General features: G+C 46.4%; 1 protein-coding gene across 1 annotated transcript; it reads left to right on the top strand.

The window, feature by feature from the left end:
• The first annotated feature begins 497 nt into the window (after positions 1–497).
• On the top strand, positions 498–21,347 carry LOC105473723 (GSG1 like 2). Its single transcript, XM_024790239.2, has 5 exons — positions 498–920; positions 10,765–10,812; positions 12,642–12,794; positions 14,020–14,131; positions 19,305–21,347. Exons 1-5 carry the CDS (start codon positions 554–556, stop codon positions 19,561–19,563), a joined length of 939 nt encoding a protein of 312 aa, XP_024646007.2. The 5' UTR covers positions 498–553; the 3' UTR covers positions 19,564–21,347.
• Positions 21,348–24,982: the final 3,635 nt, after the last annotated feature.

Below are 24,982 nucleotides of genomic sequence, written 5' to 3'. Positions count from 1 at the left end.
GGTTAATTTCATGTTATGTGTGTTTTACCACAATTAAAAACAATGTCCTCTGGCGGGGCGCGGTGACTCACGCCTGTAATCCCAGCACTTCGGGAGGCCGAGACGGGTGGATCACGAGGTCAGGAGATCGAGACCATCCTGGGCAACATGGTGAAACCCCATCTGTACTAAAATACAAAAAAATTATCCCAGCATGGTGGCATGCACCTGTGGTCCCAGCTACTTGGGAGGCTGAGGCAGGGGAATCGCTTGAACCCAGGAGGCAGAGGTTGAGGTGAGCCAAGATCATGCTACTGCACTCCAGCCTGGGCAACAAGAGCGAAACTCCATCTCAAAAAATAAAATAAAATAAAATAAAGCAAACCGACAAAAAACAATGCCCTCCTGCACACCTACCTCCTGGGGAGAATGGCAGGGCCAGCACCCTTGACAGGAACGTGCCCCGGCTCCGTGCCTCTGGATGTGGTGTGGCAGCACATGCAACTCCCCAGGGGGACGTGAGAGGAGGCTGTGTGAGGATGCCAGATGGCAGAGCTGAGGGGTAGGTACTGTGATGAGGCGGGAGGAGAGGGCCTCACAGCTCATCCTGCCCCACACACCTCACTCAGCCATGGACAGGACCAGGCAGCAGCAGGCACTGCTCCTCCTCCCCATCTGCCTCGCCTTCGCCTTCTCCCTCACGGCCGTGGTCAGCAGCCACTGGTGTGAGGGGATCCGGCGGGTGGTGAAGCCGCTGTGCCAGGACCAGCCGGGAGGGCAGCACTGCATTCACTTCAAACCGGACAACAGCAGCAATGGCAGGATGGACAACGACAGCCAGGCTGTCCTGTACATTTGGGAGCTGGGCGATGACAAGTTCATTCAGCGTGGGTTCCATGTGGGGCTCTGGCAGTCCTGCGAGGAGAGCCTCAATGGTGAAGGTGAGCAAAGCCTGTAGATTCTGGGGGTGACAGGTGCAGGATGGGGCCGGGGCTCTGGAGCCAGGCTGTCTGGGTTTGAATCCTGCAGATTCTGGGGGTGACAGGTGTGGGATGGTGCAGGAGCTCTGAAGCCAGGCTGTCTGGGTTTAAATCCTGCATCTCCACTGACTGTCTAGGTATCCTTGAGTAAGTCCCTTCACCTCTCTGAGCCTTGGTTTTCTCATCTATAAAATGGGAATAATAGCAGTACTTACCTCCAAGAGTGATTGCAAAGATGAAATGACCAGATTCACATACGGTGCTTGCAATAGGGCCTGGCACATTCCAAGTGTTTATTAAAATTAGCTTTTCTTATTTGCTCTTGTCACCCAATCCCTGGTATTTAAAATTATTTGGGAATGAAAGGTGGCCCTGACCCAACTCAAAGGTGCATCCCTGTTATTTCTCCTGCACTTGGAATGATCTTGGAGTAAATCTTTAAAAAAAGAAGAGCGTTTCTACCTCTCCAAGAATTCAGGAGGGAGGAATTTGACTCTTCTATATTAGGCAGCCTGGCTGTAAACCCATGCTCAGGGACAGAATACTCCCCACTTTCTGCTTGGGAAGCAAAACCTCCAAGGCAGAAACAGGAGGAATCCTCCTCCCATCCCCATTTCTCTCCTGACCTCAGCTTATTACAGTAAATTTCTTGTGCAGCTTTGTACTTTTCCTGGAGTTTCTAATTGCCTTTTTTTTTTTCCACTCTCATAGCATTTGTTTTTTATTCCTGAGGCCTAAGTAAAAGGCAACAAGAATGAACCCCCTGAGGCCCAGCATGGTGGCTCATTCCTGTAATCCTAGCACTTTGGGAAGCTGAGACAGGAGAATTGCTTGAGACCAGGAGTTAGAGAACAGCCTGGCAACGTAGGCAACATAGTGAGACCTCTCTTTACAAAAGTTTTTTTTTTAAAAAAAATTAGCTGGGTATGGTGGGGTGTGCCTGTGGTCCCAGCTATTCTGGAGGAATCTCTTGAGCCTAGGAGATTGAGGCTGCAGTGAGTCATGATCGTGTGACCGCACTCCAGCCTGAATGATAGAGCGAGACCCTGTCTCAAATTAAAAAAAAAAAAAAAAGAACACTCTGAGATGCTGTATGTTCCTCCCCACCACCCTCTCTCCCCGCGGTGGCCACTGTGGGGCAGTCCCCAGCCTGACTGACCCTCCCATGTATCCAAATCAGTGCCTGTGTCTTGTGCTTTAACTGTGGTACAGACACTGCCATAGCGCCTGGAGCTAAGGCTATTTAGGGACCTTCCCAGTTCCTCCCTTCTCAGGGAGTGCTATCTTCCTATGAGTCTCTTCTCTACCTTCATGGACAGATGCAAAAGTCTCAGGATCTTGCGTCCTGGAGGATTTCCAAGACAGTTCCAGAATTTTGGTGTGGAAACTGTATTCACCATACTTATAGGCAAATCACTTGGGAAATTCCACCTCCATTCCAAGCTCTCGTATGAAGACTGCCTATAGTACTTCTGTTTCCACAGCTCTATATAGGCGTCACACCAGTTATCAAATGTATCACCCAAGGAGATTGTAAAAGAAATATCCAGGTGCCCAGTCCTGGAGGTTCTAATTTAAGAGAACCGGGGTGGAGTCTAGAGGTCTGTATTCTTTATTTTATTTTATTTTATTTATTTTGAGACAGAATTTCCCTCTTGTTGCCCAGGCTGGATTGCAACGGCACAATCTCAGCTCACTGCAACCTCCACCTCCCGGGTTTTAAGCGATTATCCTGCCTCAACTTCCCCAGTAGCTGAGATTACAGGCATGAGTCACTGTGCCCGGCCAAAACTATTTTTTAAAGAAAAAGAATAATACAGGCTAGGCGTGGTGGCTCACGCCTATAATCCCAGCACTTTGGAAAGCTGAGGCGGGCGGATCACCTGAGGTCAGGAGCTGGAGACCAGTCAACATGGTGAAACTCCATCTCTGCTAAAAATACAAAAAATAGCTGGGTGTAGTGATGCGTGCCTGTAATCCCAGCTACTAGGGAGGCTGAGGCGGGAGAATCGCCTGAGCCCGGGAGGCAGAGGTTGCAGTGAGCCGAGACTGCACCATTGCACTCCAGCTTGGGCAACAAGAGCTTGGTGTGTGTAACTCAGCGTGTGTGTGATGGTGGTGGTGGTGGTGGTGGTGGCAGTGGTGGTGGTGGTGGCAGTGGTGGTGGTAGTGGTGGCATCTTCTCAGCCTAAAACGAGCTGAAAGCAGGAGTAAGAGATGTGTGAGGCTGTTTCAGTTTCCTTCCTCTAGAGGAAGTCTGCTTGGCACTTCTGCAAACCCAGAGTGTTTACTTCACACACACACACACAGACACATGCACACACACAGATACACACATGCACACACACACAGACACACACACACACAGACACACACGCACACACACAGAGACACACACACACACACAGAGACACACACGCACGTGCACATTTTCCTGGATCACACACACCACTGAAGGGTTTTTCCTATATTGTCAGGAGCACACACTGAATCTAAAGAGGGTTAGTGTTCTCCGTGATTCATGGACAACAGTAAGCGGAAATAAAGGATGCATTTCTTTTTTTTTTTTTTTTTTTTGAGACGGAGTCTCGCTCTGTCGCCCAGGCTGGAGTGCAGTGGCCGAATCTCAGCTCACTGCAAGCTCCGCCTCCCGGGTTCACGCCATTCTCCTGCCTCAGCCTCCCGAGTAGCTGGGACTACAGGCGCCCGCCACCTCGCCCGGCTAGTTTTTTGTATTTTTTAGTAGAGACGGGGTTTCACCGTGCTAGCCAGGATGGTCTCGATCTCCTGACCTCATGATCCGCCCGTCTCGGCCTCCCAAAGTGCTGGGATTACAGGCTTGAGCCACCGCACCCGGCCAAAGGATGCATTTCTTGACTTCTGTCTTCATCCATTCTCTGTTGCTTAGAACAGAATACCAGAAACTAGGTAATTTATAAAGAAAAGAAATGTATTACTTAGAATTCCGGAGGCTGGGAAATCCACGGTCAAGGAAGCACATCTGGTGAGAGAGCCTTCTTGCTGGGGAGGACTCTTCGCAGAGACCCAGGGAGGTGCAGGGCAGCCCATGGCGAGGGTGCTGAGTGTGCTAACATTCTCGCTCGGCCCTCTCCTCCTCTTCTTACAAAGCCACTAGTCCCACTTCTCATGAGAACCCATTAATTCATGAATGGATTAATCCATTCGCGTGAGCACAGCCCTCATGACCCAAGCAGCTCTTAAGGCTCCCACCTCTCAATACTGCTACACCAGGGGTGAAATTTCAACATGAGTTTGGGAGGGGACATTCAAACCACAGCAACTTCTTTCTGACTTACATGTGACTATACTCTTGCATCAGGACAGAAAGAGCTCTTTATAAGTATCTCACCGGATGTCCTCAAAGATTACTCCACAGAGATGCCTTTTGAGATGCTCCTTGTGAAAGTAAACAAAAAGCGTCTGGAAGTCCAACAAATTGGAAAAGATTCCACATTACATTACATTTTCTTCTTGAAAATTCACGACACACATTAGCACATCAAAATCTCTGAGAAGTCCCCCGACACAGAAACTTGTTTAACGTTACATATTCCAGTGTTTCCCCAAATTTATGGTGCATAGAAGAGGTTTTTTATGTTTAATAAGGATTGATATTCTACAAGACGATTGTTCGGTGGAACGCACTTTGGGAAAGGCTGACCTGGAACAATAGAGCCATTTTACAGATGAGAAGACTGAGTTCTAGAGATGTGAGTGACCCATGACCCACGGAAGAGTGCACAGGTAGGAGCTGAAGGAGCTGGGCTTGGAACTCAAATTGCATAACACTTAGCCTTGACTTTGCCTGTTACCCCACAATGCACACACCTTAACTGAAGGGCAACAACTCTTATAATTATTGATGAATAATGTTGTGCCCACCAATTAAAAAAAAAAATCTCTACTCAATCACCAAGGCACACGTTTACCTATGTAACAAACCTGCACATCCTGCCTATGTGCCCCGGAACTTAAAAGCGGAAGGAAAACAAACACACACAAACACACAAAACACCTCTGCTCACATTTTACATATTTCTTGATATACTAAGGTCATCCAGGTACACCTGGGTCTCTAAATATTGTCATCACTTTATTAAGAAGGAAGAAAGAAGGACATCTTCCCCCGATCATCTCCGCCACTCCTACTTATTTTTCTAAAGCAAAAAAGTTTAGAATGAATTAATAATTAATTATTTTTAGTCCATAATGAATAAAGTAATACCAAACATGTTAGAGGACAAAACAAAAGCTACACATCAAGGAGTTACAAACTCAAATGTTTATAGGAGTTCCTAGCAAAAGTGCATGGAGCTGGGCTACGGGAATGCCGGTGACCTTGAACCTCCGTACCTCAGCTAAAGCAGCAGCCTCGCGCTCCCATCAGCTTCATGCTCGTGTGCACTTGTAAGCCCGATACGGTGTTATCAGATGCTCTGATTCTTCAAGGGAGGCAAGATGTTTGGATTTCTTTGACCAATTTCTGAATTTTAAAATATCTTTAAAAAATGGCATGAGCCAAAAAAATTATGTGTGCTGCAGAGTGTGGCTGGGGCTCCCAACTGGTGACTACAGCACAAAGGCATCTGCCATTTAGTCTGATTTGTCGCAGTACTTAGGAGATTTGGGGCATAAGAAAGAAAAGGGCTCAAACTGGAGGGAAACGGGCTGGAGCCCAAACAGTCCTTTGGAGAGAGGGTCAGGAGGGGTGAGGAGAGCAGAGCTCCAATCCTGGGAGGATGTGCCTCGGCCCTAAACAAGTCCAGGAAAGCGGTTTCTGGGCGTCTGACTGCCCCAGCTCTGCTGCCCCGTGGGGTCTCCCTGTGTGTTTTCCTTCTGAATGGGCTCTGTGTCCCTAAAAGTTGACCCTCCAGGAAGCCCTTACCTGGAGTACTTTTTTTTTTGTTTTTGTTTGTTTGTCTGTTTGTTTGTTTGTTACGGAGTCTCACTCTGTCGCCCAGGCTGGAGTGCAGTGGCAGCGCGATCTCTGCTCACTGCAACCTCCTCCTCCCAGTTTCAAGCAATTCTCCTGCCTCAGCCTCCTGAGTAGCTGGGATTGCAGGCGCCCGCCACCACACCCAGCTATTTTTTTTTTTTTTTTTTTTTTTTGTATTTTTAGTAGAGACGGGGTCTCACCATGTTGGCCAGGATGGTGTCATTCTCCTGACCTCGTGATCCACCCACCTCGGCCTCCCAAAGTGCTGGGATTACAGGCGTGAGCCACTGCGTCCGGCCACCTGAAATGCCATTTTAAGACCTCCTCTGCCCAAGCCACCCCCAAGAACTCTATCCTTTCTCCCCAGTGCCTAGAATGTCTTTAAAGGGAACCCACACCTTTGATCCCACACTCTGAAATGAAAATTTGCGGCAAACATTCCTGGCCCAGGCGGTACTTACATGAAATGTTCTTTTCCTTAGGCGAGTCTGTGCATCCACAAAATGTGGGGATTTTAGATTCTATGCTGTTCTGCTAAACTCAAAAAGTTCAGGGCAGAGGGACCCAGGCATCTCAGAAAGGACAGGGGCGGAGTGGGGGTCGGAGGAGAACACACTGACAGAGGATGTCAGAGTCAGGCACGGAGGGATTGGACACCACTTCCTCGGCTGGCTTGCTGTCCTGCTTGGCTGCTGAAGCACTCGAGCTATGTAACACCCGCCTCCCTCCCCGGCTTCATGGGATTTATACAGATTTTTTCTTTTAATCCTGGTGGCTTTATTCAAAAGGAACACCATTTCTGAGGATTCGTATTCATCAAAGGGGTCACTAGGCTCTGACTCTGGGCCCAAGCTAAACTCACCCGTCTAAGCTATTCTGAATTCTCTTAATCTCCTTGGCTGGCCTCCACCTTCTCTTTGCCCAGCCCTTGCTCTGTGCTGGCCTCATCTCTATTCCTGGTGGGAAAGGCAGTTCTCTTTAAAGGACAAGTTAGACCTTCACTCCTCGGTGCATTAGGTAGAAAGACAAGAAGCGATTCAGTAAAGGCCTCTGAGGTCTTAGGTGAGAAACTCCGGTTTTTAATTCTTGACTCTACCAACTCGTGTGAGCCTGGTCTCCTCCAGGTCCATAAAATCGAGATCATTGTACTTGCCTTTATTAATAACCCAACACTCAAAACAGTGGAAAGGCCAGGCGCGGTGGCTCACGCTTGTAATCCCAGCACTTTGGGAAGCCAAGGCGGGCGGATCACGAGGTCAGGAGTTTGAGATCAGCCTGGTCAACATGGTGAAACTCTGTCTCTACTAAAAAACACAAAAAAGTAGCTGGGCATAGTGGCGGGTGCCTGTAATCCCAGCTACTCTGGAGGCTGAGGCAGGAGAATCACTTGAACCCGGGAGGCAGAGGTTGCAGTGATATCGTGCCACTGCACTCCAGCCCTGGCAACAGAGTGGGACTCCGTCAATAAATAAATAAATAAATAAATAAATAATAACTGTGGAATGCAGTTCACAAAATACTTTCACAAATTTCTCATCAGAGTCCTTTTATTAGACCCATTTTGCAGATGAGGAAAGTGAGGCTCAGAGAGGCCAGGAAACTTGCGATGATGACTGGCCGTGGCAGGACCATGCAGAGATGCCAGGCCTTGTGGATGTAAATGCCACACATTGCCTGTGGTATCCTTCTGCTGCCAACCTGCTGACCTGACTCGCCAGGGTATGGTTAGGACTGGATGAGGCGACGTGAAAGAAGGCTCTGCATCAGCCCCCAAGTTCTCCGAGAGAGAAGGGGGTGTGAGGACTGAGGTGCTGCCAGTGCTTTGGGGACCTCCTTGGTATAACTGGGGAGGCTCAGATGAATTATTTCCTCGGTGACCATGGTACTGCTGCTGACATCAGAGAATCAACCAGGAAAAATGTCCAATCACGTTAATCCGAAGTGACTTAATTATAATGTTGCGGACGCCACTGTGGCTGCCCATGGACTGACAGGTCCCTGATCCTGTTGCCATCAACCCCAGGCTGTGTAAATATTCTCCCTCGGGGCCCCTGGGATGGACAATCATGTGACACACGAATCCTTGGCTGCACATTTGAGTCAGAAAGCGTCCCAGTGGAGAAGCTCCAGGAAATGGTTCCATCATCACCCCAACCTGGGTTTCTCTTCTCCCTATAGCTCAGCGGAGGGGCGGTGCGGGAGTGTGAAGGAATGAGGCCCATAGGTACTTGGAGTTTCACGAGGATGGGCACAGCAAATGTTAAGGTTTATAAGGATTAGACATGCACTGCCAGAAGGGTATGCTTGCACACATATCATCCTTCCCATGTGCTATGACTGGATATTTGTGTCCCCTCCCCAGGTTCATATGCTGAAACCCTAACCCCAGTGTAATGGTATTAGGAGGTGGGGGCCTTTGGGTGGTGATTAGGTCATGAGGGTGGAGCCCTCACGGATGGAGTTAGTGCCCTTATAAGAAGAGGCTAGAGAGCTAGCCAGATCTCTTTCCGCCATGCGAGGTTACTACAAGAAGCTGCCTGCTGACCAGGCATGGTGGCCCTTGCCTGTTATCCTAACACTTTGGGAGGCTGAGGTGGGCAAATTGCTTGAACCCAGGAGTTTGAGACCAGCCTTGGCTCAACATAGTGAGGCTCCATCTCTACAAAAAAAAAAAAAAAAAAAAAAAAAAAATTAGCCAGGTATGGTGGCGTGCACCTCTAGTCTTAGCTACTTGGGAGGCTGAGATGGAAGGATCATTCAAGCCCAGGAGATTTTGGCTGCAGTGAGCCATGATCCATTGCATTCCAGCCTGGGTGACAGAGCAAGGCCCTGTCTCAAAAAATAAAAAAAAAAAAAAGAAGCTCTCTGCAACCTGGAAGAGGGCCCTCACCAGAACCCAACCATGCAGGCATCTCAGACTTCCAGGCTCTAGATCTGAAAAGCTGTTCCTGTTGTTGATAAACAACCCCGTCTATGGTAATTTGTTACAGGACTAAGACACTACCGGACCCTGAGGAGGTGGAAGGTGAATGCTGGGTGGTGCTGGGGAGGCAAAAAGATGGGCTCTGTGTTGGGAAGTCAGGTTGATGGAGAGAGGACATAAAAGCTAACAGGAGGAATTTAGACTTGATGCTAGGGGAAATAGGGGGCTATAGAGAGTTGTTGAACAGGAAAATTAAATTACTTGGGAGTTTCTCTCCTATGAAAGAAAAAAAAAATTATTGAAGTCTACAGATGCTCCCTAAACTTCCTCTGTTTCTGGAATCTTCCAGCAATGGTAGCTTGCCCTTGGGGTTGCTTAGAGTCTGGAAATAAATAAATGGTTCATGCTAACCACCGCAAAAATACTCTAATAGAACTCATTTTATTCTAATAAGATTTAAATGCATATGAACTGTGGTAGAAGCTTTCCTAAGTATGGTTTCATGTAATCTTCAAAGCAAGGCTAAAGTGGGGACTACTGGATCTATTCTGGTGATAAGAATGCCATTGCTTTGACGAGTCCATGGGAAATGCCTCATAGCTTTCACGCCGTGCTCTGCTTTAGCTCCCACCAGGGTCAGACTGGGGGCGGCTCCCTTGTCTCAGGCAACTTTGCACCCCCGGCACCTTTCCTTGATTGCATTAAGTCAGTGATGTAGCGGGACAGCACTGGGCCCGGGCTCTGCAGCCCTGAGATCTAACAAGGAAACTGCCTCTACCTGCGCTGTCTTGAGTAAGTCACTTTCCCTCAGAGGCCCTTGAATGCACTGCTCTAAACTGTGTGGGGATGAACCAGAGGATTTCCCAGGCTGCTCCCACTCAACAGTCCATGATTCTATTTTGGGCCGACGTGTTAGTAGAGAGAGTGCAGGACACTCAGCTGGGACAGGACCCCAGAGGGTGACTTGCCATGCTCTCAATCCTCCATCTGTCACCCCCCAAAACCAGAATTTGGTGACATCTTCACACCAAGTGGATATCCATGGACTTCGAATTTTAAAGGGAACTGCATACCTAAGGCTGTGACTCAAGATTTTTCACCTGATGTGTGCAACCTGACAGATGACACTCACATACAAATAATATTTGTCCTTCTGGAAAATATAAATGAGTCTGGTGGTGGGTTCTGCCCAATGCCTGGTACATGCACAACGGTTCCTCCCTTTCTTTCATAGTCAAGAAAGCATGAAGAAATGAAAGCAAATGCGTGACTCGCATGCTAAGAGTCTTAGTAACAGACATGGCTCTGAATCTGCTCTCACTCATTTAAAAATAAATTGCAAACTTTGATCATTTCCCTTCAACGAGAAGCCAATTATTTCAGATTCATATCATGATGAATGCTATTTCCAAAGCTGAGAACCCCTGGTGTAAGACTTGCAGTATTAGTCCAGAGAGGCTAGGTTAGGCTGCAATAACAAACAACCCCCCCAAATTCCAGTACTTCAAACCAACACATTTATTTTTAGCTCATTCTGTATAGACTTTTCAGGTTGGCAAGGGGTCTGTCCCCATTGTAGCTATTCAGGCACCCAGACTGATGGAGACTCCCTCTTGACATGGGCCTCTGGGATCACAGAGCAAGGGAACAAGAACCAGGGGGAAATACATTGGCTCTTAAAGCTGCTCAGATCCATCTCGTTTTTGCTCCCAGTTCATTGGTCAAAGAGTGTTACGTGGCCAAGCCAGAGTCCAATAGGGCAGATTATATCATGCTCCCACACAGAGGGGCAGCTCACGTCCCTGACGTGAAGTAAAGCAAGCTGCACACTCCCCATTCCTCATCCAGTTAAAGGGCTGGAAATACACCATTTGCCCCCCGGTTGTGAAGGGTAACCCACTTCTGGATGCATTTTTATCTTTCAGATGAAAAGTGTAGGAGTTTCCAGAGCGTAGTGCCAGCTGAAGAACAAGGTAAATACCTTACTCACACTCTGCCCACCAGCACTCCTCATAGCTTAGACTATTTTTATAGTTTTATTGGGCATAGGGGAAATGATGAGGGAGTCATTGATGATTTTTCCATGAAGTCAAGTCCAAAAGGTAGAACCACAGGCTCTCTTCCTGTGCCCTATAACCAGTGGTGTGCTGGCAAATGTTTAACACCCTACTTTGTAGCGTAAGTGGAAGCCCTGATTGGCAGCACTGGCCATGTTCCATGGTGTAAATATTCCCACCACAGCCAATGTCAATTGCAAGATGAACGCAGCTCTCAGTTGCAAGACGAACGCAGAGCTGTGAGATGTGCTGCAGCACGCCACTGCCTAGAGCAGTTTTTCTTCTCTCTAAAGCTCCCTAACACTCAGTATCTTTGTAATTACTTTCTTAGTGTCTGTTCTCCCAGCTGGAGTAGAGGTTTTGTGAAGGTATGGATCACGTCTATTCATTGCTGTGTCTTCATTACCTAACTTGCCTTAGCGGAGTCCTTTCCCAAAGATGAGTTTCCCTTTCTGTCCCCTTTCTCCACTGCCCTCCACTGCCAATAGAGTTCCTTGAAGCCACAGGTGGGATCCTCTCCGGAAGGTAAATAAGTGACTTCCACAGAAACAAATGAGGTTTTGGTACCTGCAGGCAGGGCTCTCCAACTCACAGACCCTCCGCCCCGATGTTTGTACATCTTTTTCTTGCAAAAGGCAAAGATGATATCTCCTGGTAAAATCAAAACATCATGGTGAGAGGTGAGGCTAGCTGGACTTGCTGGGTCTAGTGGGGACTTGGGGAACTTTTCTGTCGTACAAGAGGTTTGTAAAACACACCAATCAGGCCGGGCGCGGTGGCTCACGCCTGTAATCCCAGCACTTTGGGAGGCCGAGGCAGGCGGATCACAAGGTCAGGAGATCGAGACCACGGTGAAACCCCATCTCTACTAAAAATACAAAAAATTAGCCGGGCGCGGTTGTGGGTGCCTGTAGTCCCAGCTACTCGGGAGGCTGAGGCAGGAGAATGGCGTGAACCCGGGAGGCGGAGCTTGCAGTGAGCCGAGATGGCGCCACTGCACTCCAGCCTGGGCTGGGCGACAGAGCGAGACTCCGTCTCAAAAAAAAAAAAAAAAAACACACCAATCAGCGTTCTGTAAAACGCACCAATCAGTGCTCTGTAAAATGCACCAATCAGCAGAATTCTAAAAGTAGCCAATCACAGGGAGGATTGAAAAAAGGGCACTCTGATAGGACAGAAATGGAACATGGGCGGGGCCAATAAGGGAATAAAAAAGCTGGCCACCCCAGCAGGCAGCGGCTACCTTCTCGGGTCCGCTTCCACTCTCTGGAAGGTTTGTGTTTTCACTCTTCACAATAAACCTTGCTACCTCTCACTCTTTGGGTCTGTGCCACCTTTAAGAGCTGTAACACTCACTGCGAAAGTCCATGTCTTCATTCTTTAAGTCAGTGAGACCATGAACCCACAGGCAGGAACCAACTCCAGACACAATGGTAGTTTTTGAGCCAGGGCATGGAGACCCGCAGCACCACTCATGCCCTCACAGCAGGGTTTTGCTTAGTGTCCCCCACTCCACCCCCCTCCACTCACCTATGGGCAATCCCTACAACTGTCTCTTTCAGCCCTGAGGAGTGCCTTTCCATTGCCAGCTTTCTAAGATTCAGCAGAGAGGCATCTGTGATTTTCACTCCAGCCTGTCTGTTTTTCATGTTTTGTTTAGAAATGAGCTAAATCAAAGGACTGAACATTTTAGTACTTCTGAATTAGAAATGCCCAGCGTTTCCAACATCCCTTTTCTTTGGCAGGTGTTTTGTGGCTGTCCATCGGGGGCGAGGTCCTGGATATTGTTCTGATACTGACAAGCGCCATCCTCCTGGGCTCCAGAATGAGTTGTCGCAGCCCTGGGTTCGACTGGCTCAGGGTGGATGCCTTGGTAGCCATCTTCATGGTACTGGCAGGTACTTTCCAACGGCATCCTTGGAACAGGCTGCCCCAGAGGGAAAGCAGAGCGCCAGGCTGGACATGCTCATTGCCATAGAACAGGCTGGCTCTTTCCCATCAATGGCCATTTGAGCAGGGCAGGTGGTCCACTGGATCAGTCACCAATGAATTCCATTGGATGGAGACAATATTCCTAGGGTGACAGATGAAAAGGGGCTAGGCACAAATGGAAAGTGAAATTTATCTGTGTATCTTTATCACAGCCAGGGAAGAGGGTGCCCTGGCTCTGACAGCTGACATCACTTCACTGAAAACAGTGCGTAGGCATGAGTCTGTGGAGGGATCCTGCCCAGGTGCAGACATCTCCCTAATGGTTGTATGACCTCAGGCAAGTTACTTAACTTCTCTAAGACAGAACACTATAATGTATCTCAAAACACTTTGGCAATGACTAAGTAAGAGTGCACCTAGTATAGAAAAAGTACTCAATAGATGGTAGTTAAAAAAAAAAAGTATCCACATTTGGTATAAATATTCCATTAAAATAAATAACTCCTTTTTTTAAGTTCTACTTCTGTGTTCTCCAAGCAACTTTTAAAGCCACTTAGTTGGGTCTCCTAAGAGGGCCTTTCCAGGGAGAAAGAACCCTGAATGAATGACTTCCTTTAGTCCTCAAACTGGATACGAAAAGTTACTCATGTTAAGTTAATCATGTAGCAGGCCAATTTGTACATCGTTGTTGTGCTTGATAAGTGTAATGCATCTTTCCTAAGTCCTTTTTTTAAATGTCCCTTTTCATTATTTTATTTTACTTATTTATTTATTTTGGGATGAGGTCCCCCCACGGAGGTTTCAAACCCCTAAGCTTAAGCAATCGTCCCTCCTCAGCCTCCCGAGTACCTGGGATTACAGGTGCATGCCACCGTGCCCACCTCCCTCAAGTCTTATCCTCAGCGAATGGGATGATAAAATCCAATTTCTGATCTTCTTAGGAAGGAACCAGGCCATAGAGACTCCTGCCCAGGTTCTGACAGGTCCTCCTCGATTGTGTGTTTCTGGATGTCTCTTCAGTTTCAATTGTGGGAAAGAGATGTCCAGCGGAATGTTTAAGGATGAATATATGCAGATACATCAAAAGGACTTTATGAATGCTAGAGAGCTCCTTACAGCCAAAACACGCAGCATAGAGTTCTTCCATCACGTGTGTTCTTAACTGTGGCTCACGGAGCTTTCCTTGTGCAGGGCTCCTAGGCATGGTGGCCCACATGATGTACACAACCATTTTTCAAATCACTGTGAACCTTGGACCAGAAGATTGGAAGCCTCAGACCTGGGACTATGGCTGGTCATATTGGTAAGTTGCTTGGTCATGGTGCTTAAGTCCTGGAGGGTCAGGAGAGATGCACATAAAGATGAACGTAAGGTTTTTTTGGTTTTTTTGGTTGGTTGGTTGTTTGTTTTGAGACGGAGTCTTGCTCTGTCACTCAGGCTGGAGTGCAGTGGCACAGTCTTGACTCACTGCAAGCTCCGCCTCCCAGGTTCACGCCATTCTCCTGACTCAGCCTCCCGAGTAGCTAGGACTACAGGCGCCCGCCACCATGCCCTGCTATTTTTTTTTTTTTTTTTGTATTTTTTAGTAGAGATAGGGTTTCACCGTGTTAGCCAGGATGGTCTCGATCTCCTGACCTTGTGATCCGCCTGCCTCAGCCTCCCAAAGTGCTGGGATTACAGGCGTGAGCCACCGCACCCAGCCAAACATAAGTTTTATAGGATGACCAACCTTGGTCATAGTGCTGGCATCTGCCGGTATGTGACTTTGGGTGAATTCTGTGACCCATCTGTAGCTAATTCCCTCATCTATAAAGTGAGGATACCTGCCTCAAACATTTGTATAGGGATTTAAAGAGATTATGTTTATAAAACTCTTTGCACCTAGTAAAGTCCCTGAGAAATGGAGACATTGTTGATGTTCAGTTCTTAAACATGGTGTGGGAGGAAGTGTCTTGATCTATAACTCCTAATAAATACTTCAACGGGGGGAGATCCAGCCCCTGTTTCTAACACAAAGACAAGGTCATGACATGGGAATTCTGTCTCTAATGGACTCGACCACATTATGCAAGGCCACAGGTGTTCTCTTTGATGTGGACCTCTGAAGCATATCGTATCTTAAAAATAGATGTACATAACTTACATTTTCATCTTATATAACAACCTCTTATGTTACTTTCCTCTTTGTAAAACGCATAACACGTTCAGGGCTCACTCCCTCATCCTACTATTCTCGGATTCAGTGAACGCATGTGTGTTACTGTGAGCCATATGCTTCATGAGTTGTTAGAGTCTGAACTTTTCTTAGTCTTCATCTTCCCAGTCTGAAGATGTTAATTTTTACAACTGTTTCCCTGGGCACCTGTCCCTCCACCTGTTTGTCACTTAGCTGCCCCCCTTTGAATTAGGGCTGTTGGTTCTGAGGGGCTATCACTGGCACCTTACACAGTTGAGAGTGTAGTTGCAGCAGAACTCAGATGAATCGTAGGTGGATTCTCAACTCTGGCCAATTTGTACTGCACTCCTTTTGCTATGGATAGAAGCAAATTCCAAACACTAAAGGAGCCCGAAGAATGGTCTGTTTGTTTCCAATATCATTTTGTTTTGTTTTTGCTTTCTATTACTTTCAATTACTTAATATTTAGCAAAAGAAGTATGTAAATGGTTGTTAAAAATCAAATAGCACTAAGAATAAAAATCGATCGATTCCATTCTCTCCCTGTGCCACCCTTCTGATACCCACCAAGTTCATTCTGTTTGCGCTTAGTAAACCAGTTACTGTGACGATGGATCTTACAAAAGATTTATTCACAGGGCAGATAAAACATTTATTCACAGGGCAGTCTGATAAGAAGGTGGGAGAACAGCTCTAAAATCCGCCTCCCTGAAGATAAGGCTTAGGGATATTTATGGGTTAAAGAAGCGGGGTGGTCTAAGGCAAAGAGGAAAGGTGATTGGCAGTGGGGAAAAATAAAGTTATTGGTGATCTGTGCAAGCATAGCCAGGGTTCATGGCTTTTCACAAGACTCATGTTCAGGAAATGGTAGCATTAGCATGTTCCGAGGGTAGAGTTTTTGGCCTTCTGACATCAAAAGGCCACTTCTCAGGCACTTGTACAGGATCAGCTGAAGGATCGGTGGTCTCAACCAGTTTGAACTGGATAGGAGCTACCCCAAGTTCCTGAAAAACAAGCAACCATTACCATGGTGACATATATATCATAAATGTTATCTGTAAGGAAGTCAGTGAAGGTTAAGCTATAGAATTTAGTGGTGTGGCTTTTAGTTACATGGGGAGGAAAAAAAGCAAGCGACTGAAAGCAAGCAGGGCAGGTTAGGTTTGGTGGACCTAATCAGATTAGCTTCACAGTTTCACTTCCAACCCCCAAAGCCCTCAGACTTCCAGCCCTATTCCAGGCTGGTTACTGTCTAGAGCTGTTATGAGACTTCCCTGCACCACTCCCTTATCTTTGAATGCTGTTTCTTAGGTCCCATTGCCTTATCTTATTTAGTTTACATCTACCTTTTCTGGGAGTACATCCTTCAGTAGCTTCCTAAGAAAGGATCCAATGAGAGATAAATTATTTTACTCCTTGCATGCCTGGAAATTCAATACTCCATATTTGATTGATTGTTTGGCACAGTGCAGAATTCTCTGTTGGAAATCATTTTCCCATAGAATTTTGATGGCCGTACTCCATTTTCTTCTAGCATTCATAGTTTCTGTCAAGAGTCCAGCACCATTCTGATTCATGTGCCTTTGTAGGTGGCCTGTTGTTTTCTTCTCTTTATGACCAATGTTCTGAAATGTCATGATGATATCCTTTGGTGAGGATTCTCTTTTCTCCACATTCATCCTTCACCTATGTGCTTGGGGTTGGGGCGGGGAGCCTTTAATCTGAATATTCGTGTCCTGGAATTATGGTGATTTTTGTATTTGTATTATTCCTTTGATTGTTTCCTTTCCTCAGTTTTTTGTTCTCCTTTTAGGAAACTCTTGTTAGTTAGATATTAGGTCTTTTGGGTTTATTATTCAAGGACCTTATTACTTTCTTTATATTTTGTTTCTCTTTTTATTATATTTTCTGAAAAATTTTCCCTACTTGTCTTCCAGCCTTTCTATTGAATTCTTATTTTGCACTAATTTTAATTTTCCAAGCTCTTCCTTGTTTTCTAGCTGTTCCTTTTTCATAATATCCTGATCTTGTTTTATTGATACAGCATCTTCTTTTCTCATGTTCCTCTGAAGATATTAACCAAAGGGTTTGTTTTTTGTTGCTGTTTTCTTTTGTTCCTTGTGTTATCTCTCTCCTTGAGAATTCTTTCTCCTCCCCACTTTGTTGTTGGACCTTTCCCCCAACGACGTGGGCATCCTTGATTGTCAAGGATAATTGGAAGCTCTGGAGCAGGGTTGGCATTTATCTACTGGTAGGCTCTTTTGTTGTTGTTGTTTTGGCATGTGATTGGGTATGGCACCATCTATTTAATCTTGGAATTCCACTCCACAAAAACACACACATATATCAGTTTGTAGAGGTTCCATCCGCAACCTGTCAGTGTCTTCAGAAGGGAATCATCCAATATCTGCAGGAAGTGGAGTGAACTCGTATGCCTGGCTGATCATTTCTGAGGTTAGCCATAGGAAAGGGCTGGACAGCTTCCCACTCCTGTGCAGATTTCCATACAATCCCATTTTCAGATCAGCCCCCTTCCTTGCCTTCCTTTGGACCTCCTGTCTCTGAATCTGGAGGCTTTCCTTCCATTCACCTTCTCCAGAGAATAAAACTTTGCTCTCCCGGGGGAAAGGGAGGTGGGGGAGAGTGTCTGTGGTAAGGAGGAGACTGGGGAAAAGGCCGGATTTTTTGTGCCGTATTTGTGCCTCAAGGTTCTGCACCTCTCAAGGATACAGCGGTGCTGATATAACAGGTATCCTTCTTGTCTTGTGGGTGGCCCTCATTGCAGACACTTTCTGTGTTGCATCCCTCACTCTATGAATTAGTCATCCCTCTCCCAGCCGTTTCCATCCTCTTGTGTCTTCTCTCCAATTCTCCTTGTCCTTGTCTGTTCACACTAGTACATATCCCTTTACTCTCATTTCAGTGGGGGTGTGGAGAGATGCAATGAGTTTGTGCCCTCATTTAAACCAAAATAATCACCTACTTAAAGAAAAGATGAAGCAAGGACAGGCCCACCCTAGAACCCTGACGTGTGTCCCTGGTTAACCGAGCCCACGGCATCAGGAGGCAGCAACGTCTCGCAAGTTGGCCAGCAGTACCCGGACTCACAGCGTTTGCAGCCGCATCCAGGATGTCCCACTTTCTAACTGGTGGTCGTGGACAAGTTGCTTAACTTCTCTGTGTCTCAGTTTCCTCATCTGTAAAATGGAGCTTATTACAGTGCCCCCATCAGGGGGTCGCTCTGAGGTGTTCATTTAGATAACCCGGTACCCATCACGGCATCTGGCATACATACAAGACTGTTTATTATTGTTAATCTTACTGTTATCCATGGGGAAGTGTCTCTGGTTAGCCCTACATTTTGCTTTACTTCTCTAGGTTCTTTGTCCACCACACAGCCCTTCTCTTTATCTCATAATAATGCAAACATTTGAACACCCTTTGGTATAAAGTAGATGCTAATTACCACGACGTTCCCAACACACTGCTGGGTTCTATGAAGGATGAAAAGTGTAGCCCATCATCTCAGTATGCAACGGGCTTACAGTCTGGATGGGGATATAAGAATAACGATGCTGGTTGAGCGCGGTGGCTCATGTCTGTCATCCCAGCACTGTGGGAGGCCAAGGCGGGCAGATCACCTGAGGTCGGGAGTTCAAGACCATCCTGGCCAACATGGTGAAACCCCGTCTCTACTAAAAATCCAAAAATTAGCCAGATGTGGTAGCACACGCCTGTAGTCCCAGCTACTTGGGAGGCTGAGGCAAGAGAATTGCTTGAACCGGGAGGCAGAGGTTACAATGAGCCAAGATCATGCCATTGCACTCCAGTGACAGAGACTCTGTCAAAAAAAAAAAAAAAAAGACAGCAATGCCGCTCTCCTGGGTTAGAACCAACAGCAACAATTTGTAAACTTCTATGCAGCAGATGCCATACTAAGTATTAATACGTCCCACGCATTCACTCATTGAATTCCTCACAGCCACCCTGGCGGCAGCATTGATATTATTCCAGTTTTGCAGATGAGGAAACTGATTCAAAGAGGTAAAGCAACCGGCTCAAGGTCACACAGTTAATACGAGGTGGGGCCACGGTGCAGAGCCAGCACAGTGACTCCAGAATCCATTCTCTTAACCCTTGGGCTAAACAATACTTTGACTAGACTCTGGGATTTGTGATCCAAAATGCAGGTCCAAATTGAGTAGAATGAGGAGCTGTTTTTTTCTCCAGATTGACCCCCAGCAGGAAATCCCGGAATCACAGCCCTCAGCCCTTTCCTAACAGTGCCTTCTGTTGACAGCCTCGCCTGGGGTTCTTTCGCCCTCTGCCTGGCTGTGTCGGTCACGGCCATGAGCAGGTTCACGGCAGCCCGCCTGGAATTCACCGAGAAGCAGCGGGCACAGAACGGCAGTCAGCACTCTCAACACAGCTTCCCGGAACCCGAAGCTTCAGAGAGCGTTTGGAAAACAGGAGCTGCTCCTCGCCCTGCTGGACAAGCCTTCAGGAATGTTTCTGGGCACCTCCCATCAGGCGCCCCAGGCAAGGTGTCCATATGCTAGCCAGTGTCCATGGCTGCCACATCTGCACAGGCAAACAAGCCAGGTGCTGACACTCACAATGTACACCCTGCCTCTGGGTTGGACTTCAGGAGACTGTTGTCCAGGAAAAGCTTCCATCCCCACCCCTCCACATCTCACCTTTTACTAAACACCTTTGGCTTCAGCCTTTGATTCCTGTTAAAATGCCAGTACCTTGAAGTGCGATATTGCTTACCGAAGATATCAACCATTGACACTCTAGTATAAAAGAGAGCTTATTAATGACAGTGAATTTGATAAGGATACCAAAGAAAGAGGGAGGGTGCCAGTACTAAGGGGAAGAGGAGTTGAAGAAAGGGGAAAGCAAGTCTTTTAAACGACAAGGGAGGCAAAATGTGTTGCCTGCATAGGTTTGTTGACAGAAAAATCCAGAAAAATGTTTCCTCCTAGTTGACACACACAATAAAGTATGTGTGACTATTCATACTTTCTTTTTCATTTGAATCAAGAAGACAGAAATTTCAAAATATGTTTCCTGTTATTTTTTAAAATATTTTTTCTTGGAAATTTTGTGTTTCTATTTATCGTAAAATCAGTTTGGAAGGACAGTCGAACGATAGAAATGAACACACACTCAAATGGAATGACATCTTATCTTAGTTTAAGTGGAACACATGTTTGAATTGTTCTGCTTAAATTAAATCGCCAGCCACTTTTGCTTCTAAAAATAAACATTACCAAACATGCAGGTCTTGCTGGAGGCAGTGGTGGGCTGCAGGATTCCTAATCCGGTCAGCTGCAATATTGTGTCAATTCATCCCATGTCTAGCTACCATGTTATGCAGGCCACAGGTTGTTCCACACATAATTTGGTTTTTTGGGAAAAGAAAAGGGGGGGTGGGCATAGTGGCTCATGCCTGTAATCCCAGCATTTTGTGAGACCAAGGTGGGCAGATCACTTGAGGTCAGGAGTTCGAGACCAGCCTGGCCAACATGGTGAAACCCTGTCTCTACTTAAAAACAAACAAACAAACAAACAAAAAACAGAAATAGCTGAGTATGGTGGCACATGTCTGTAATCCCAGCTACTCAAGAGCCTGAGGCAGGAGAATCACTTGAACCTGGGAGGTGGACGTTGCAGTGAGCAGAGATCGCGCTACCGCACTACAGCCTGGGCAATAGAGTGAGACCATGTCTCAGAAAGAAAAGAAAAGAAACGGACTACAAACTCTAACAACCTTCAATATGTCCTTGCTCAGATCCATTTTAAAAATGATATTCATATGTTTTGTAAACATATCATTTCTGGGAAAATTAAATCCAATAAAAATCTGTTTATGCTGAACTGTAGAACTTACACTGTCCTAAAATAAATGAAAAAAAAAAAATCCAGCTACCTTTGTGTTTGGGGCTCAACGTGAGCACCTGCCTGACAAACGTTGGTTCTGTGGAATTTTGTGTTTCGTTGCGCTAAGCATATATGAATACAATGGATTCTTGCTGGAATAAACCCAACCCAGAGAATGTCTGCTGGGGTTCTCTGGGCCATTTGCTCACCTACAGCAGGAGAGTTTATACCCACAAGCCTCTGCCCTTTGCAGTGTGCATGTACTTTCAGATGGTTTTTCGTCCCTCTGTATTCATGTAGGCAGGTCCTGTGTGACTGTCACATTCTCAAGTCAAAGTCTCATCGTACAGGGACGGAAATACACTGGAGAGAGACTTCCATGAATTCTCTCTTGTGAAAAACAACTGTGAACACTGTGGCTGAGGATGCCAAGGAAGAAATGAATTTTTAAAAACTATTTGGACCAGTTTTTGTTTTTATTTATTTATTTTCTTCATCAACTTTTATTTCAGGTTCAGAGCGGGATACATGTGCAGGTTTGTTACATGGGTAAAGAAATACATTTTTGGCTGGGTGCAGTGGCTCACACCTGTAATCCCAGCACTTTGGGAGGCCCAGGCAGGTGGATCACCCGAGGTCAGGAGTTCGAGACCAGCCTGGCCAACATGGTGAAACCCCATCTCTACTAAAAATACAAAAAATTAGCCAGGCGTGGTGGCAGACGCCTGTAATTCCAGCTACTCGGGAGGCTGAGACAGGAGAATCAGTTGAACCCGGGAGGTGGAGGTTGCAGTGAGTCAAGATCATGCCACTGCACTCCAGCCTGGGCAACAAAAGGAAAACTCCAAAAAAAAGAGAGAGAGAGAGAGAGAGAGAGAGAGGAAGGAAGGAAGGAAGGAAGGAAGGAAGGAAGGAAGGAAGGAAGGAAGGAAGGAAGGGAGGGAGGGAGGGAGGGAGGGAGGGAGGGAGGGAGGGAGGGAGGAAGGAAGGAATTTTTGGAGCCATGTGAGGGCAACTGGCATCATCAGATGGTACACTTGGCCCCTAGAGAACAAAGCCAGTGGTCAATCAAACACCAGGGCAGGACAGAAGGCGACTGGTCACTGAGGCTTAAGTCAAAAAACCATTCTTTGCTACATCCTCTGAGCTCACAAGGCACTTGGCTTCCTTATAAATGTTTTAAATATCAATTTTATCGAAGTATAACACACGGAGAGAAAAGTATACAAATCACAAGTGTACAGCTTCATAAATGTTTGGAAAGTGAACATGCCCCGGTATCTGCCCTCCACCTCAAGAAACAGAACCAAGGCGCCTCATTTCATCTGTCTTTGCTGCAATACACACCCAGTTGGATTTTCATTTGGTATAATGAAATCATCTCTTTTCATCTTTCCCCCCTCACACATGCTACATTTTTCTATGCAAAAACTGTTCTCTGTACCCCCAGCATCTATGGTTGGCAGTGGAAAAGGTTATATTTGTATATACTCATATGTATATGTAAGCATATGAATATGCATGTTTGTATACACACACATGCACACAGACCCTGTCAAATAGACTCTTTTTAGCTTTCTATTTTATTTTATTTTATTTTATTTTTGAGACAAAGTCTCAGTCTGTCGCCCAGGCTGGAGTGCAGTGGCACGATCTTGGCTCACTGCAACCCCCGCCTCCCGGGTTCAAGCAATTCTCGTGCCTCAGCCTCCCGAGTATCCTGCCACCACGCCCGGCTAATTTTTGTATTTTTAGTAGAGATGAGGTTTCACCATGCTGGTCAGGTGGTCAGGCTGGTCTCGAACTCCTGATCTCAGGTGATCTGCTCGCCTCGGTCTCCCAAAGTGCTGGGATTACAGGTGTGAGCCACCACACCCGGCCTCCTTTTTAGCTTTATATGGGAAATAATATAGCTCATGATTGAGAGCATGGACTCTGGAGTCAGACAATCTGCATATACATCCTGGTTCCTCACTTTGACCTTGAGCAAGCCGCTTAATCTCTCTACACCTCAGTTTTGTTACCTGTAAAAACAATCCTCCTATTTTTTTTTTTTTTTTTTCTGAGACAGAATCTCACTCTGTCGCCCAGGCTGGAGTGCAGTGGCACGACCTCGGCTCACCACAACCTCTACCTACCAGGTTCACATGATTCTCCTGCCTCAGACTTCCTGAGTAGCTAGGATTACAGGTGCCTGCCACCACGTCCAGCTAATTTTTGTATTTTTAGTAGAAATGGGATTTCGCCATGTTGGCCAGGCTGGTCTTGAACTCCTGACCTCAGGTGATCCCCCCGCCTCAGCCTCCCAAAGTGCTGGGATTATAGGTTTGAGCCACCCCGCCTGGCCCTCCTTCCTATTTTAAGAGCTGTGAGGACTAAGTGTGTTAGTATGTGTGAAGAGAATTATGATCTGAGAATTATGCCTGGCACTTACTTAGTAGGCACAATGGAAAGATTCACTGCTAGCATCTCCCAGATGCAAAGCACTGTTAGGTCCTGTGGGTGACAAAGAGATGTTGCGGGGTCTGAGTCTTTGTCAGTGAGTTGGGGAAGCACTGGTGAAAGGCTCAGTGACCATGTCTGAGAGAAAGGCAGGACCAAGTGAGTGCAAACCCGCCAATCATTTTTAGCCTGAAAGTCATCAGTCCTTAGAGAATCAGTCGGTGAATTTTATCAGGTGTTTACAATGTTCTGGGAACTATGCCATTTCTCCTGGAAGGAAGGAATCAAAACCCCTTTCATTTCTGGGAAAGACAATGCCTGCTGAGGTCAGTTGTCCAGGTCTACGGTCTACTTATTATACCCACAGACAAGGCAGTCTCCAGGGTGTCCATTGTTCTAAACAACAAACTCATCATTAAATGGAGCCAGCTCTGGTCCTCAGTGATCTTCCCCAACCAGGTTTGGGGAACTCAGGAGCAAGAGTCCATGTTCCCTCTTACAAGGCAGCAAAGAAAGATGGCGGCTAACTCAAGATGGTTGGGCAGGAATGAACAAGGTATTCACAGAGGAAGAACTGAGAATGCGGTAGTCTGACCCCAGGAAGCCAACTATTTTTCCAGAATTCACGAATTCAGCCCTAAACTTATTAGATTGACTCAGAGTCTGCACGACACTGACAGCTTAACTGCTTTTCTGGTCAACCCCCTTGGAACCATCTGGGCTGATAGGGACTTCTCTGAAGACCAGGAAAACATAGTTAGCCAATTTAATGAGACAGGAATTAGGTTTGCTCATGTAAATATTTTTGACTCATTAAACGCGTCTGAAGAATATGTGTATATAAAGCATGATGCGGGAGGCATGGGAGACACAGGCTCTGCCTGCCCTCAAGGGGCCAGCTATAGAAACAAGTTAGTGTGGTGTGGCAGGTGGGGTGAGGTGGGGGATTGTGGGAAGATCAGAAAATTGTCAAATTAACTGAAGGTTAAAGGACATTTCAATCATGTAGATGCTGACCAGCATTGCCAGTCACTTGTGTTAAGTCTGCATTGCATCTGAAAGACAGAATATAAAGATGGGGCATGAGGAAATCAGGTGTTTTTTTGTTTTTGTTTTTGTTTTCTTTTTGAGTTGCCACGTGATGCAGGAAGGAGACACCATCCACACAATGAAAATTTGGGAGAAAAGAAAAAGAGCAATTTGACTGACCAACATAGTGAAACCCTGTCTCTACTAAAAATACAAAAATTAGCTAGGCGCGGTGGCCCATGCCTGTAATCCCAGCACTTTGAGAGGCTGAGGCAGGCAGATCACCTGAGGTCAGGAGTTTAAGACCAGCCTGGCCAACATGGTGAAACCCAGTCTCTACTAAAAATACAAACATTAGCCAAGCATGGTGGCGCATGCCTGTAGTCCCAGCTACTCGGGAGGCTGAGGCAGGAGAATCACTTGAACCCGGCAAGCGGAAGTTGCAGTGAACTGAGATCATGCCACTGCACTCCAGTCTGGGCAATAGAGTGAGACTCTGTCTCAAAAACAAAAAAAAGAAAAAAAAGAAAGAAGAAAGAAGGAAAGAAAGAAAGAGAGAGAGAAAGAGAGAGAAAGAAAGAAAGAAAGAAAGAAAGAAAGAAAGAAAGAAAGAAAGAAAGA

Source organism: Macaca nemestrina, chromosome 17, assembly GCF_043159975.1.
Source record: "Macaca nemestrina isolate mMacNem1 chromosome 17, mMacNem.hap1, whole genome shotgun sequence".
NCBI classification, from domain to species: domain Eukaryota; kingdom Metazoa; phylum Chordata; class Mammalia; order Primates; family Cercopithecidae; genus Macaca; species Macaca nemestrina.
This window is presented reverse-complemented; position numbering and strand designations above follow the sequence as displayed.

Coding starts and splice junctions, on each gene's coding strand:
- LOC105473723 (XM_024790239.2), top strand. CDS start 554: ATGAGGCGGGAGGAGAGGGCCTCACAGCTCATCCTGCCCCACACACCT. Junction 921..10,764: donor GGAGAGCCTCAATGGTGAAG/GTGAGCAAAGCC, acceptor TTTATCTTTCAG/ATGAAAAGTGTAGGAGTTTC. Junction 10,813..12,641: donor AGTGCCAGCTGAAGAACAAG/GTAAATACCTTA, acceptor TTTCTTTGGCAG/GTGTTTTGTGGCTGTCCATC.